The sequence below is a fragment of the Melospiza melodia genome, chromosome 31, assembly GCF_035770615.1.
Source record: "Melospiza melodia melodia isolate bMelMel2 chromosome 31, bMelMel2.pri, whole genome shotgun sequence".
Lineage (NCBI taxonomy): Eukaryota > Metazoa > Chordata > Aves > Passeriformes > Passerellidae > Melospiza > Melospiza melodia.
In genome coordinates, this window is record NC_086224.1 from 1,021,545 (window position 1) to 1,036,620 (window position 15,076).

General features: G+C 50.2%; 1 protein-coding gene and 1 long non-coding RNA gene across 2 annotated transcripts in view; both read left to right on the forward strand.

Annotated features, from left to right (window-relative positions):
- The first annotated feature begins 8,986 nt into the window (after positions 1-8,986).
- LOC134431269 (uncharacterized) lies at positions 8,987-10,517 on the forward strand. Its single transcript, XR_010030953.1, has 3 exons — positions 8,987-9,029; positions 9,361-9,484; positions 10,454-10,517. It is a non-coding gene; the product is annotated as an uncharacterized LOC134431269 (long non-coding RNA).
- A 14-nt stretch (positions 10,518-10,531) lies between these two features.
- Positions 10,532-15,076, forward strand: part of ESPL1 (extra spindle pole bodies like 1, separase) — a gene marked incomplete at its 5' end in the record, with an annotated part of 32,376 nt that continues 27,831 nt past the window's right edge. Inside the window, 4 exons of the mRNA XM_063179206.1 lie at positions 10,532-10,687; positions 11,979-12,809; positions 13,539-13,643; positions 14,371-14,491. Of these exons, the coding sequence (XP_063035276.1) occupies positions 10,532-10,687; positions 11,979-12,809; positions 13,539-13,643; positions 14,371-14,491 (1,213 nt within the window). The remainder of the gene's footprint in view (positions 10,688-11,978; positions 12,810-13,538; positions 13,644-14,370; positions 14,492-15,076) is intronic.

The following is a 15,076-nucleotide window of genomic DNA, read 5'->3' on the forward strand; positions in this document are numbered from 1 at the left end:
AAAAAGGAGAAAAAGGAGAAGGAGAAGACAAAGAAGAAGGAGAATAAGATATATTATTATTATTATTATATTATACTGATAAATCTATATTTTCTAATAAGTTGTGAATTTGACAGTACTTTATTACCAAGTTATTAAATTAAATTTATCTCTTTCTACAAAGTTTTTAAAGGGTAAACTGTAATTAAGAAACGACATTTCGGTTATTTTACTTTTAACATAATAGCAAATTACTTGTGCTTGAATTGTGGGCTTTTTTATCTAATTACACTTCTTCTTATGAAGAAGAAGGTGAAGAAGAAGGAGTAGCTACTGCTTTAAATATTCTATCTTGTTTTATATATTATATATATATTTATATATTATAAATATATATAAATATGTATATTAATATAATCTTATATTACTATATATTAATATATACAACATATAATATTATATAATATGCAATTATATAATCATATACATTTTATATATATTACTATATCTGTTACTATTCTAAAAAATTAAGTTTTCTATTTTGTGATATTACACACTTCTATTTAAACTACACACTGATAAATGAGCAGGAATTGGGGGATGTGGCACGAGGAATATTTTCCTGCAGGAATAAAAGAGTTGCCCCAAGGATAGTGTGTCACATGGGGCAATTTTATGATATTATGATATTATTAAATTATTTTATTACTATATTATTTACTATTTACTATTTAGTTTTATATATCAGTATTGGTTTTTATTTTATTGGCTTATTGCTATTTTATTTATTATGATATATATTATTATATATTTATTATTATTTTATTTATTTTATTATTTATTATTATTTTATTCTTTATTATTATTGGTGCCTGGGGACCCTCGGGACCCCCCGGCTTTGCCTGGAGCCCAAAGGAGAATTTAACAACTCTGAGTTTAACATTTCTGAGTTTAACATTTCTGAATTTAACAACTCTCAGTTTAACAACTCTGAGTTTAACAGCTCAGGCTGCCACATCTGGTTGTGCTTAAAAATCCACGGGGCTGACGGGAGCTTCTCCAGCCAGGCCTAAACTGGGGCTGGGACTGGGACTGGGACTAAATTTTAGATTTTATATTTTTCTGATTCTGTGCTGCTTTAGGGCTGCAGTTCTGACATTCGTGTTGTGATGCCTCAGGTTTTAGATTTTAAATTTTATATTTTTTCAGATTTTGCACTGCTTTAGCCTGCAGTTCTGAGATTCATGTTGTGATGCCTCAGGTTTTAGGTTTATAGATTTTAAATTTTATAGTTTTTCAATCTCAATCCCAGTCCCAATTCCCAATCCCAATTCCCAATTCCCAATTCCAATCCCAGTCCCAATTCCCAATCCCAATTCCCAATTCCAGCCTGCTGAGCTGCATCCCATGGCTGCTCCTCAGAACCAGGAACTGCCAGTGCAAACCTGATTTCATTTTAGAATAAATCAATTTTATTTTATTAATAATTTGGTTGAGTTGACCCCACTCACGAAGAATTGCATCCCAATAAAAACAGTGCGGAAAAAACAGCGAATAACCACAAACCTGCCTTTTTATTTTACTCCTTTCATCCCTCCAACTCCTGTCTGGTTTCTCACCCTTTTTTTTTTTTATTTTCAGCCAATGAAATATTTCCACTGAAGTGAAAATTTGGATTTTCTCCTGGAGGACTCAGCAGGGTGGAGCTTCCCCGAGGATGCCGCAGCACAGGAGAACCCCGGGCGGTCAAACACCATCTGTGCAGCCCCAGCACAATCCACAGTCCCTCCCCACCCTTTTTTCCCAGGTTTTTTTTTCCTTCCAGGGGGCCCAAAATTCCTTGGCACGAGTGGCCCCGTTGCCCATAAACACCAGCTGAGGTTGGTGTGAAGCAGAGCGTGGGGCCAAGCTCGGGGTTGGGGTCTCACAGCCCCTTCCCCCGAGCCCCAAACTGGCTTAATTTAAACCTGGCTTAAAGCTGTGGAGAGCTGAGGTGGAAGGAGGGGATGGGACACCCACAGATGATGGAATCCCCTTGGAAAATGGGGTGAATTCCCAGAGATTCTGAGATTCCTCCTTGCGGAGCCTGATGGGGCTCCCTGCCACCCAGAGCGGGGTTTTCACTGCAGAGACGAGCCCAAATTTTGTCATGAAAGGCTCGTTTGGCCCTCGTGTTTAACCCCAGCGGTTTCTAAACGCTCCCAGTCCCCTTCCCGCAGCACAATGGAGTCTTGTTTCTGGTAACCCGAGATGCCTCAGCCCCAGCTCTTTAATTTTAGCCTCCACCAGCACCACGCTCGCATTCCTCAGCACGACAATGGCAGATATTTATACTCTGGAATGCAGAGCCCAGCGCTAATTTAGCAGGGCTGGGTGAGCCACACGACTGCTCCCCAACACGGGCGCTCACCCCGGCCAAAATTGGAGCAGGCGGAGTTCTGTGGGTTTGCAAATCTTCGCGTTTGTTCGCCGTGGAAGTAAAATAATGCTCAGCGGCCTCCTCACCTCAGATGGACAAACCAGCTGGGATGGGTGGCCCAAACCAGAGGGAGTGGACAGCTGGACACTGCCTGAGGAACGGGCTCTGACCTCCACCAAGGGCCTCCTGGAGTGGTGGAATGGTTGGAGGAGACCTTGGAGGTCACCTGGTTTGAATGTCAAACCTGGAATTGTTGGAAGGCACCTTGGAGATCACCTGGTTTGAATGTCAAACCTGGAATTGTTGGAAGGCACCTTGGAGATCACCTGGTTTGAATGTCAAACCCACCAAAGGTCCAGCTGGGTGCTGTGTCCATCACCTGGTTTGAATGTCAATGGTTGGAAGGGACCTTGGAGGTCACCTGGTTTGAATGTCAATTGGTTGGAAGGGACCTTGGAGGTGACCTGGTTGGAATGTCAAACCTGGAATGGTTGGAAGGGACCACTCGTTTCTCTGGAGTTGGGTTTCTCACAGCGTTGGGTTCCAGCTGTGCTGGTGAATCAGAGGGAGGTCACCCCTTGGAGCAGATCGGGGTGCAGCCAGAAGGCCCTTCCCAAGGAAATGCTAGCTAGAAGAATCTAGAACAACCACAGAACCCTCACAGCATCTCCATCTTTGCTTCCTCCCCTCCAGCAGAGGACGAGGACACAGTTCTGGATGCTCTGGTGGCCTTCCCTGAGGGAGGATGCTGCAGGACAGCCAGAGCAGGGTCTCTGTCCCAGAGCTGGGGATTTGAGGGGAATCTGGGGATTTGCCCACGGGTGAGGAAGCCACAAGAACAATCCAAGCCCAGAGGGTCGGTGGGTGGCATTTTCTTGAGAGAGCTGTGTCCTTGTCCTCTGCTGGGGGGGAGGAAGCAAAGATGGAGATGCTGTGAGGGTTCTGTGGAGCTCCTTCAAGGATTTTCTCGTTTCTCTGGAGTTTATAGGTCAAGAGGGACAGTGCTGGGTTCCAGCTGTGCTGGTGGATCAGAGGTCCAAGCCCAGAGGGCCGGCGGGTGGCAGCTCCTTGAGGGAGGAGCAGCATTAGCAGATCAGGGAGGAGGTCAGCCCCGCACAGCGAAATCCTTGACCTGCTGTTTAAAAGGTCGGCCAGAGTTCAATGGACCACTCCAGGTCAATTCACTCAATTAAAATATTAGAGCTTGGAGGTGGGAGCGGGGAGATGGAGGGGATTGGCGTCTCTTGGTGCTGGGAAGGGATTGGGGATGATGTTGTGGGGAAAGGAACGTGCAGCAAGATGCAAAGGCAGAGATTGATTCCCAAATTGGGAACCTGTGTGATGGTGTTCACAGGGGCTCTTGGATGGGGGAAGAGATGAAGATCTGACTCCATTTCAGAAGGCTTGATTTATTATTTTATGGTATATATTATATTAAAACTATACTAAAAGAATAGAAGAAAAGGTTTCATCAAAGGCTGGCTAAGAATAGAATAGCTAAGAATGATAACAAAGGCCATTAATTTAATTAGAAACAATTTTATGAGACCAATCACAGATGCACCTGTTGCATTCCACAGCAGCAGATAATCAATGTTTGCATTTTGTTCCTGAGGCCTCTCAGCTTCTCAGGAGGAAAAACCCTAAGGAAAGGATTTTTAATGAAAAGATGTCTGCGACAATTGTGGAATCGCTGAGTGTGGTGAGACAAAACCTCTGGCCATGAACCCAGCAGTCAGCAGAGCTCGTCCCAAATTCTATAGATGCCACTGGGGGTAAGAGGGGACAGTCTTGGATCTCCATGTCCCTGTGTGCCACCACCAGGAACTCCACCATGCAAGGACCAAGCAGCAAAGCAGGGGTGACACCAAAGCAGGGCTGGCACCTGCCAGAATGATCTTCCCATAAATATTTGAGAAGGGTTTGAACAATGGTTCGAGACTCTTCCCCCGAGTGTGGAGGGTCTGCATTGTGGGGTTTTTTTCCATGTCCATAAATCACTGCTCTCTGTGGCCCCTGCCCAGGCCCTGCACAATTTGGATTGGGTTATAAACAGGACTCTGGGCTCGTTCAGGCAGCTCTGGGGTCCCATCCCAACCCCAAAAACGAGCCCAGGATTGCCTCCACCCCAAACTGCTCTGGGGTTTTTGGAGCAACACCCAGGTCCTTCCCTGAGGGGCTGGAGAGGCTGGAGGGCTCTTCCCTGAGCGTGGAGGGTCTGCATTGTGGGGTTTTGTCCACGTCCATAAATCACTGCTCTCTGTGGCCCCTGCACAATTCAGGTTTGGTTAAAAACAGAATCTTGGGCTTTTTCAGGTTGATAAAGGCCCAGGAAGCTCTGAGCTCTCATCCCAACCCCAAAAAAGAGCTGCCTGCGCCCCAAACCATTCTGGGGTTTTTGGAACAACACCCCATGGGGCTGAGCTGGCTGGAGGGCTCATCCCTGAGCGTGGAGGGTCTGCATTGTGGGGTTTATTTCCACGTCCATAAATCACTGCTCTCTGTGGCCCCTGCCCAGGCCCTGCACAATTCATTATAAACAGGGCTGGGTTATAAATGGGATCCTGGGCCCTGGCAGGTGGATAAAGGATAAATGGGATTTGGGGCCATGGTGATCCTGTGGGGTTTGGGGCTGTGGTGATCCCATCCCAGGGTTCAGGGTTTGGGGTCCCAGCCTGGGTTTGGGGCCATGGTGATCCCATGGGGTTTGGGGCTGTGGTGATCCTGTGGGGTTTGGGGCCATTGGGGTCCCATGGGGTTTGGGGCTGTGGTGATCCCAATGGGTTTGGGGCCATGGTGATCCCATGGGGTTTGGGGCTGTGGTGATCCTGTGAGGTTTGGGGCCATGGTGATCCTGTGGGGTTTGGGGCCATGGTGATCCCATGGGGTTTGGGGCCATTGGGGTCCCAGCCTGGGTTTGGGGCCATGGTGATCCCATCCCAGGGCTCAGGACCAGCACCAGGCCCATCCCAGAGCCTCCTCCCAGCCCCAGGAGGGTCCCGTGGCCACTGCAGCCCCCTGCCCACCCCCAGGACCCCCAAACCCAGCCAGGGCAGGGAGCTTCCCCCAGCACAGCCACCCCAAATCGGCCCCTTTGGCAGCTCCAGCGATAAAAACCCTTTATTGGAAACACATGGGGGATTTATGGGGACATCAAAGTGGGGAGGAGTTCCCACAGCACAGGGTACATCCAGCACAAGGATCTGCTGCTCCAGCAGGCCGGGGGCTCGGGGTGACCCCACAGACCTGAGGGATTTGGGTGACCCCACAAACCTGAGGGGTTCAGGGTGATCCCACAGACCTGAGGGGCTCGGGGTGACCCCACAAACCTGAGGGATTTGGGTGACCCCACAAACCTGAGGGGTTCAGGGTGATCCCACAGACCTGAGGGATTTGGGTGACCCCACAAACCTGAGGGATTTGGGTGACCCCACAAACCTGAGGGGTTCGGGGTGATCCCACAAACTCAAAGGGTTCAGGGTGACCCCACAAACCTGAGGGGTTCAGGGTGACCCCACAAACTCAAAGGGTTTGGGGTGACCCCACAAACCTGAGGGGCTCAGGGTGACCCCACAAACTCGAAGGGTTTGGGGTGACCCCACAAACTGGTGGGGCGCTGCTCCTTTCATTCCATCTTTGGGGGTGAAGGCAGGGTTGGCAAAACCCTGTGGTAAAATAGATGAAATAGATTAAATAGAATAAACAGATTAAATATATTTTAAAATATTTTTTCAAAATGATTATAAAATATATTTTTAAAGCTGATGGATGATGCTTTCTATGGAGGGAGCGAGAAAATATATTCAATACATTAAATACATTAAATATATTCAATATATTCAATATATTCAATACATGAACCGTTGTAAAATAGCTGAAATAGATTAAATAGAATAAACAGATAAAATATATTTAAAAATATATTTTCAAAAATATTATAAAATATATTTAAAGCTGATGGATGATGCTTGCTATGGAGGGAGTGAGTAAATATATTAAATATATTAAATACATTCAATATATTCAATATATTCCATATATTACATATAATACATATATTCAATATAATAAATATAATAAATAAATTCAATATATTCAATATATCAACTATTTTAAAATAGATTAGATAGATTTTATATTTATATTTATATTTATATTTATACTTATATTTAATAGATATTATATTAAAATTTATTTATATTAATATATTCATATATTTTTATCTACAAATATATTATTTATATCTATAAATATATTAAATATATATCTGAATATATTCAATATAGTTAATAGAATAAATAGATTATATATATATTTTTTTAAATCTATTTTAAAATCTATTAAAAAATCTCTTAAAGCCCATTTGGAGCTGATGGATGATCTTGTCATGGAGGGAGCGAGTAAATATATTAAATATATGAAATATATTAAATATATATGTGAATATATTCAATATAGCCAATAGAATAAATAGATTAAATATATATTTTTTAAAAATATTTTAAATTCTATTAAAAATTCTCTGATAAAGCCCATTTGGAGCTGATGGATGATCTCTGTCACCTCTGTCCCTGCTCAGATTTATCTTCTGTGCAGACCCAGCACCATCTGCGGCCCCACAAATGCAATTATGGGGAAAAAGGGAAAATCGGAGCCTCCCCCTCCCAAATTTCACCCAAACCCCACAGAAAATCCCAGAATTTCCCCCCACACCCCAGGGACCTCCTCCTGCAGAGAGGGGATAATTTTTATTTATAATTTTTTTTTAATTTTAGGGATAATTACAGCAATTTGCAAGGCTGATTTTCTCATTTTCTCCCCCCCTCCCCCTCCTCAAAAAGGAAAAAAAAAATCAAAACAAACCCAACAAAAAGCAGAGTGAAATTGGAATTGATCTGTGGAGCTGGCCAGGGGTAATTTAATCAGAAAAAGCTCTCTGCTGGCATTAATTTTGGGGTTTTTAACCCCAAGGTCCTAAATTAAACACGGGGATGTTGGGGTGGGAGAGGATCCTAAATGAAATTAAATTAAACGGGAGGATTTTGGGGTGGGAGAGGATCCTAAATTAAATTAAACTGATTTTGGGGTGGGAATGGATCCTAAATTAAATTAAATTAAACAGGAGGATTTTGGGGTGGGAATGAATCCTAAATAGAATGGGAGGATTTTGGGGTGGGAATGGATCCTAAATTAAATTAAACAGGAGGATTTTGGGGTGGGAATGGATCTTAAATTAAATTAAACAGGAGGATTTTGGGGTGGGAATAGGATCTAAATTAAATTAAACAGGAGGATTTTGGGGTGGGAATAGGATCTAAATTAAATTAAATTAAACACGAGGATGTTGGGGTGGGAGAGGATCCTAAATTAAATTAAATTAAACAGGAGGATTTTGGGGTGGGAATGGATCCTAAATTAAATTAAATGGGAGGATTTTGAGGTGGGAATGGATCCTAAATAAAACGGGAGGATTTGGGGATGGGAACAGATCCTAAATTAAATTAAATTAAACAGGAGGATTTTGAGGTGGGAACGGGTGCTGTGGGATTTCAGCCAGAAATCCAGAACCTCTCCCCAGCTCCTAAGGAGCAGAAAATGAGTAAAATGTCATTTATAACCCACCCAAGTCTTTAATTACTGCCTGTGCCAGGGCTGGATCCCCTTTGCTCTGTGAAATTCTATGTGGAATAAGGGAACTAAAGTCAGATTTCTATTTTATTTTGGATTTTTTTCCCCAAAGCAGCCAGAAAACTCACACGGAGGGGTGCGTGTAGAACACCAAAACCTGTCAAGTTTTTCGTTTTTTATAGCTATTGGCAAAACATTGGAATTTAAAACCATTTGGTAAGGATGATTTGGAAAGAATCTATCCATTCTATTGTATACAGCAATGTAGGAATCTCTGACCAGAGATGCGGAGTCGTTTGGAAACCAATGTTATAATATAATATATATTTTTTTTCCAAGGAATGAACCAATCAACTGCCCTTAAACTATAGGAACAGCTGCTGGGGCTGAAGGGAATAAATAAATAAATACAAAAGTCTCTCGGAGATTTATTATTTATTTATAAGATTATTTATTTATTTATTTATTTACTTATTACTTATTTACTTATTTCTTCGGCCTCCGTTCCCTGCCCGCCCCAAAGCGCGTCCGGCCCGGCCCGGCCATGGGGGCGGTGCTGCCGCCTTGTGGGCACAGAGGGGAGCGGGAAGCGCAGTTAGCAGGGCAAAGGGACGCGGCCGGGCTTTAGCGGCCGCCGTGTGGGGCGGTGGATGGGAAGAACGACAGCGGCGGGCCCGGTTTCGGCGGGCGGCGGAGGCGCGGACGGCACGGAGCTGCCATTGCAAGATGGCGGAGCGCCCGCGTACCGGGAGCCTGCGTGAGGCGGGCCGGGCTCCGGCCACACTCAAGATGGCGGCCGCGGCAGGACTCCGGCACCACCCATACCTAACACCGCGCTGCGCATGCGCACAAAAGCGCGCGTGGCCGAGCGCGGACTACGACTCCCGTGCCACCCCGCGCGGCAGGCCGCCGCGCTGATTGGATGCTGCGGGGGCGGTGCCGCGCGCTGATTGGCTGCGGCCGAGGTTTGAACAGGCGGAAGGCGGTGGAGCAGCAGCGCAGCGTGAGCGGAGGGCGAGCGGCCCGGGGGAGATTTTGGGGCAAATTTGGGGTTCTGGGGGGGGATTTTGGGGGCTGAGACCCCCTCAGGGAGCCGGGGAGGGCCGGAGGGGTCCGGCGAGGAGCGGGAGAGGTGGAGCTGCTGGGGAAGGATCGGGAGGGGGTGAAGGCCGCGGGACGTCTGAGGGGGTGGGGGGTTTGGGGATCTGGGGGTTTTGGGGTTTTGAGCTCTGCAGGTTTGGGGCTCTGCAGGTTTGGGAGTCTGGGGGTTTGTGGGTCTGTGGGTTTTGGGGTTCAGGGGGTCCCACACCTCCCCTTGTTCCCCCCCCCCCCAGCCCCGCATCACAGAGAAGCCCCTCAGGAGAAGCCCCCGGGATGGCCGGGAAGGACGAAAACGATGGAAATGATGGAAGCACGGACGGCTGGTCCGGCATCGAGGAGCGCCTGGAGGAGATCAGGGTGAGCAGGGGAAGGCTGGGCTCTGATCCCTCCTTTCCTCAGGAAAACCTCGGGATCTGGTGGGGTCTGGGGTCTGGTCCCTCTTTTCCTCGGGAAAACCTTGGGGCCTGATGGGGAGATCTGTGGGGAATTCTGGGCTGGGGTCTGGCTCCTTTTCCCAGGAAAACCTCTGGATCCCACTGTGGGACCTCTGGGGGGTTCTGAGCTGGTTCTGACTCCTTTAATGCTCCTGAGGGCCTCTGTCCTGACCCCAAATCCCTCTTTTCCCAGGATATACAGCTCAAAGGTCTCAGCTCTGACCCCAAATCCCCTTTTCCCAGAAAAAGACCCCTGAGGAGCTCTGTCCTCACCCTAAACCCCTCTTTCCCCCAGGAAATGCCCCTCAAGTGTCTCTGCTCTGACCCCAAACCCCTCTTTTCCCCAGAAACGACCCTTGAGAGGCTCTGCTCTGACCCCAAACCCCCTTTTCCCAGGAAACAACCCCTGCTCTTACCCCAAACCCCTCTTCTCCCAGGAAACAACCCCTAAGAATCTCTGCTCTGACCCCAAACCCCTCTTTTCCTCAGGAAATGCATCTCAAGGGTCTCTGCTGTGACCCCAAACCCCTCTTTTCCTCAGGAAATGCATCTCAAGGGACTCTGCTCTGACCGCAAACACCTCTTTTTGCCAGAAACAACCCCTGAGAGCCTCTGCTCTGACCCCAAACCCCTCTTTCCCCCAGGAAATGGCTCTGTCCTGATCCCAAATCCCTCTTTTCCCCAGAAACAACCCCTGAGAGGCTCTGCTCTCATCCCAATCCCCTCTTTTCCCATGATACAACCCCTGAAGGGTCTCTGCCCTGACCCCAAACCCCTCTTTTCTGAGGAAATGCATCTCAAGGGTCTCTGCCCTGACCCCAAACCCCTCTTTTCCCAGGAAATGCTCCTCAAGGGTCTCTGCTCTGACCCCAAATCCCCTTTTCTCCCCCAGGAGAGCCTCCACACCCCTGGTGCCCCTCGGTCCCACCGTGCCCGTGCGTGTGACCGCGCCCTGCGCTGGTGCGCGGCCGAGCTGGTGCGGCCCGGCGGGCACCCTGCCCACGGGTGCCAGCTCACAGCCCTGGCCCTGGAGGCTGCCCAGCTGCACCTGAGCCTGCAGCCCGAGCCCCCCGAGCTGTACCTGGAGAGGATCCTGTTCCACGTGCTCCGCAATGCCGCGGCGTGGGTGAGTCGTGTTTGCCCGGCGGTCCCGCCGTGAAAAAATCCCCAAACGATGGTAGAGGTGGGGACAGTCTTAATTGAGTAGTTATAAAAATGTAAGATTGGGTACAATATAATTTGATTAAAATAAGGGATGGTTTGGTTAAAATAGTAGCACATAAGCAGAGGAGTGCAGGGTTCTGGACCCTTGCCACCTCACAAGCTTGCTAAGTGAAAATTCCCCCCTTATGTGCCATGGGTCAATGTCATCTCCTCCCATTTTTAATTAATTACACTTTTACCTCCGCCCTCTGTCACCACCTTTACCACACATGTGCCACCACTCAGTTGGGTGGTCATCACTGATGAAGGTTTCTCCTCTTCCTCTTTATCCTTTAATTCACTTTTGGGTTACCCATACCCACCAAGCCAGCGCAATGTAAGCCCAAACGAACATTACTGCATTTAAGCATCAAAGCAATAAATCTCTTTTAGCTGCCATTTCCCTGGGACCCAACCAGCTTTTTCCTTTTTTCTGTTCATTTTTAGTAACTGTTATCTCTTGCTTTTTCTCCTGTCCTTGAACATCTGCAGGGAGGAGTGGAGCCTCTTCTCGTCCTCCTCCTTCTTCCTCCTCCTTCTTCCTCCTCCTTCTTCCTCCTCCTTCTTCCTCCTCCTTCTTCCTCCTCCTTCTTCCTCCTCCTTCTTCCTCCTCCTTCTTCCTCCTCCTTCTTCCTCCTCCTTCTTCCTCCTCCTTCTTCCTCCTCCTTCTTCCTCCTCCTTCTTCCTCCTCCTTCTTCCTCCTCCTTCTTCCTCCTCCTTCTTCCTCCTCCTTCTTCCTCCTCCTTCTTCCTCCTCCTTCTTCCTCCTCCTTCTTCCTCCTCCTTCTTCCTCCTCCTTCTTCCTCCTCCTTCTTCCTCCTCCTTCTTCCTCCTCCTTCTTCCTCCTCCTTCTTCCTCCTCCTTCTTCCTCCTCCTTCTTCCTCCTCCTTCTTCCTCCTCCTTCTTCCTCCTCCTTCTTCCTCCTCCTTCTTCCTCCTCCTTCTTCCTCCTCCTTCTTCCTCCTCCTTCTTCCTCCTCCTTCTTCCTCCTCCTTCTTCCTCCTCCTTCTTCCTCCTCCTTCTTCCTCCTCCTTCTTTCTTCCTCTCTCCTCTTTCTCTCTCCTCTTCCTCCTCTCTCCTCTCCTCTTTGCCATTTCAACTTTTTACCTCCCAGATTTTATTTGTTTTATTACTCCCAGATATCAGTTTGCTTGATCACTCCCAGCTATTAATTACTGCATGGATATTGATTGCAGTTTCCATTTGTTCACCCCAGGTGGGCGCCCACACCTGGCCCGTGGCCGAGCTGCTGCGGGCGCGGCTCCGGCAGTGCCACCGGCGCCACCGCGACTGGGCCGCCGTCACCTCCAGCGCTTTCGGGGTGCTCTGGAGATCTGCGGCCGCTTTGGCAGGGCCAGAACGGCCCCGGGAGGAGGGCAGGGCGGTGCTGACGGCCAGGATCCGCGCCCTGCGCTTCCTGCTGCTGCTGGAATCCCAGGATAAGGAGCCGTCCCCTCGGGAATCCTTCCAGCCGCCGTTCTTCACCTCGCAGACCGCCCAGCACGCCGCGGCCGCCGCCGTTCTCTACGAGGCTCAGAGAGCTCCGTGCCCGCTTTTCCTGGCCAAGCAGCTCCAGGAATTGCTGCTGGACACGCTCAGGGATGAATCCCCAAAGCCTCCGAGCCTCCAGGACTCCCTGTGCTTCCTGGAGCTCACCCTGGAGCGCTGCCGCCACCTCTGCAAGGCGCGGCGGCCCCGCGACGCTCTGGAGGCTCTGGAAGGTTCCCGAAGGTTCCTGGAGGGAGCTGGGAGTGCTCTGGGAGCCCCTCTGGAGCTGCTGGAGGCCGGGATCCAGCTCAGCCGGGCCCTGCCAGCCAAGGCAGTGGGCGCCGTGGGGCCGGCGCTGAGGCGGGCGGGAGCGGCGCTGGCGGCGGAATGTTCCGGAAGGTTCCTGAAGGTGCTGCTGGAGAGCTCCCAGTTCGTGCTGGGGCAGCTCGGGGAGGTGCTCAGGAAGGGCCGGGAGCTGCCCCTCGGCCTCCAGGAGCTGCCTGGCATCTGTGGCTTCTGCCAGGGCCACGGGCGGGCGCTGTGGCGGCTGCTGGCACAGGTGAGGAGGAGGAGGAGGAAGAGGAGCTCTGGGATTCCCTGGGATCCCTCGGGGTCACTCCGTGCTGCTCCCAGCCCTGCCCAGCAGCTCCTGGACTCTGGAGAATCCCAAATCCCACTTTTCTCCATGCCAGCAGCAGCTCCTGGAGCTCCTGAACCCCTTCCTCCTGTTGTTCCCCTTCCCTGTTCTTCCTGGACCCCAAATCCCACTCTTCCTTTTTCCCAGCCCTTCCTGGGTCCATCTGCATCTTCAGCAAAAGCTCCTAAAGCTCCTGGACCCCCAAATCCCACTTTCCCCATTCCCAGCTCCACCCCACCATTCCCAAATCCCATTTCCCTATTTCCCCATTCCCAAATCCCATTTTTCCCATTCCCAGCTCCATTCCTTGACCCCATTACCAGGTCCCCCCAGCATTCCCAAATCCCATTTCCCTGTTCCCAAATCCCTTTTTTCCCATTCCCAGCTCCACCCCACCATTCCCAAATCCCATTGTTCCCCATTCCCAAATCCCTTTTTCCCCATTCCCAAATCCCATTTCCCTATTTAGCCATTCCCAAATCCCATTTTCCCATTGTTCCCCATTCCCAAATCCCATTTCCCTATTTCCTCATTCCCAAATCCCATTTTCCCATTGTTCCCCATTCCCAAATCCCATTTCCCTATTTCCTCATTCCCAAATCCCATTTTCCCATTGTTCCCCATTCCCAAATCCCATTGTTCCCATTCCAGGTCCCTGCTGACTCCACCAGGGATCAGGTGGTGCTGAAGCAGTTGCTGTTCCAGGGCCTCCAGCTCTTCTCCAACGCCGTCCACGAAATATTCCAGCGCTGCCAGGCACGGATCCGGATCCCTGGGGGGATTGGGAACCTGTCCCGTGGGATTTGGGGCTGGAATTTTGGGATGGAGCCTCTCCCGTGGGATTTGGGGCTGGAATCTTGGGATGGAGACTCTCCCGTGGGATTTGGGGCTGGAATCTGGGGGTTGAGTCACCCTGAAAAGGTTCTGGAAGGTGCTGGAGCTTCTCCCGTCAGATTTGGGGCTGGAATTTTGGGGTGAAACCAGTCTGGGAGCCTTTTCCATGGGATGTGGGGCTGGAATTTTGGGATTGAACCACTCTGGGAACCTCTCCTGTGGGATTTGGGGCTGGAATTTTGTGATGGAGCCACTCTGGGAACCTCTCCTATGGGATTTAGGGCTGGAATTTTGGGATTGAGCCTCTCTCGTGGGATTTGGGGCTGGAATTTTGGGGATTGGGGCTGGAATCTGGGGGTTGAGTCACCCTGAAAAGGTTCTGGAAGGTGCTGGAGCTTCTCCTGTGGGATGTGGGGCTGGAATTTTGGGATTGAGCCTCTCCTGTGGGATGTGGGGCTGGAATTTTGGGACTGAGTCACCCTGAAAAGGTTCTGGAAGGTCCTGGAGCTTCTCCCATGGGATGTGGGGTTGGAATTTGGGCCTGAGGTGCCCTGAGGGGGTTCTAGAACCTTCTCCCATGGGCTATGGGGCTGGAATTTGGGGCTGGGGGCTCCTGCAGTGTCCTGGCTGACCCGCAGTGTCCCCACAGCCCTCGGAGGGGCCGGAGCTGTCCCAGGTGACCACGAGCTGTGTCCAGAGCGTCACCTGGATGCTGCAGGGGCTGCAGGGGCTGCCCGAGGCCGAGAGGGGCAAATTCCTCGATGTCACCGGTCAGTGCCACCTCCTGTCCCCATCCCCAGTGTCCCCAGTGGTCAGTGCCACTCCTGTCCCCATCCCCAGTGTCCCCAGTGGTCAGTCCACTCCTGTCCCCATCCCCAGTGGTCAGTGCCACCCCCTGTGTCCCCAGTGGCCAATGCCACCCCTGTCCCCATCCCCTGTGGTCAGTGCCACCATGGGGGCTCTGTGTCCCCATCCTGGCTGTCCAGGGGGTCACTCAGTGTCCAAGGGTGTCCCCAGTGGTCAGTGCCACCCCAGGGCTCCATGTCCCCATCCCAGCTGTCCCTTGGCCACTCTGTCCCCGGGGGGGTTGGGGTCAGTTCCTCACAAGGAGCGGTGACTGCAGTGTCCCCTCGCTGTCCCATTGGTCACTCCATGACCGGGGAGGTTGGGGTCAGTTCTTTGGTCACTGCAGTGTCCCCTCCCTGTCCCGTTGGTCACTCTGTCCCTGGGGTTTGGGGTCAGTTCTTCGGTCACTGCAGTGTCCCGTTGGTCACTCTGTCCCCGGGGGTTGGGGTCAGTTCTTTGGTCACTGCAGTGTCCCGTTGGTCACTCTGTCCCTGGGGTTTGGGGTCAGT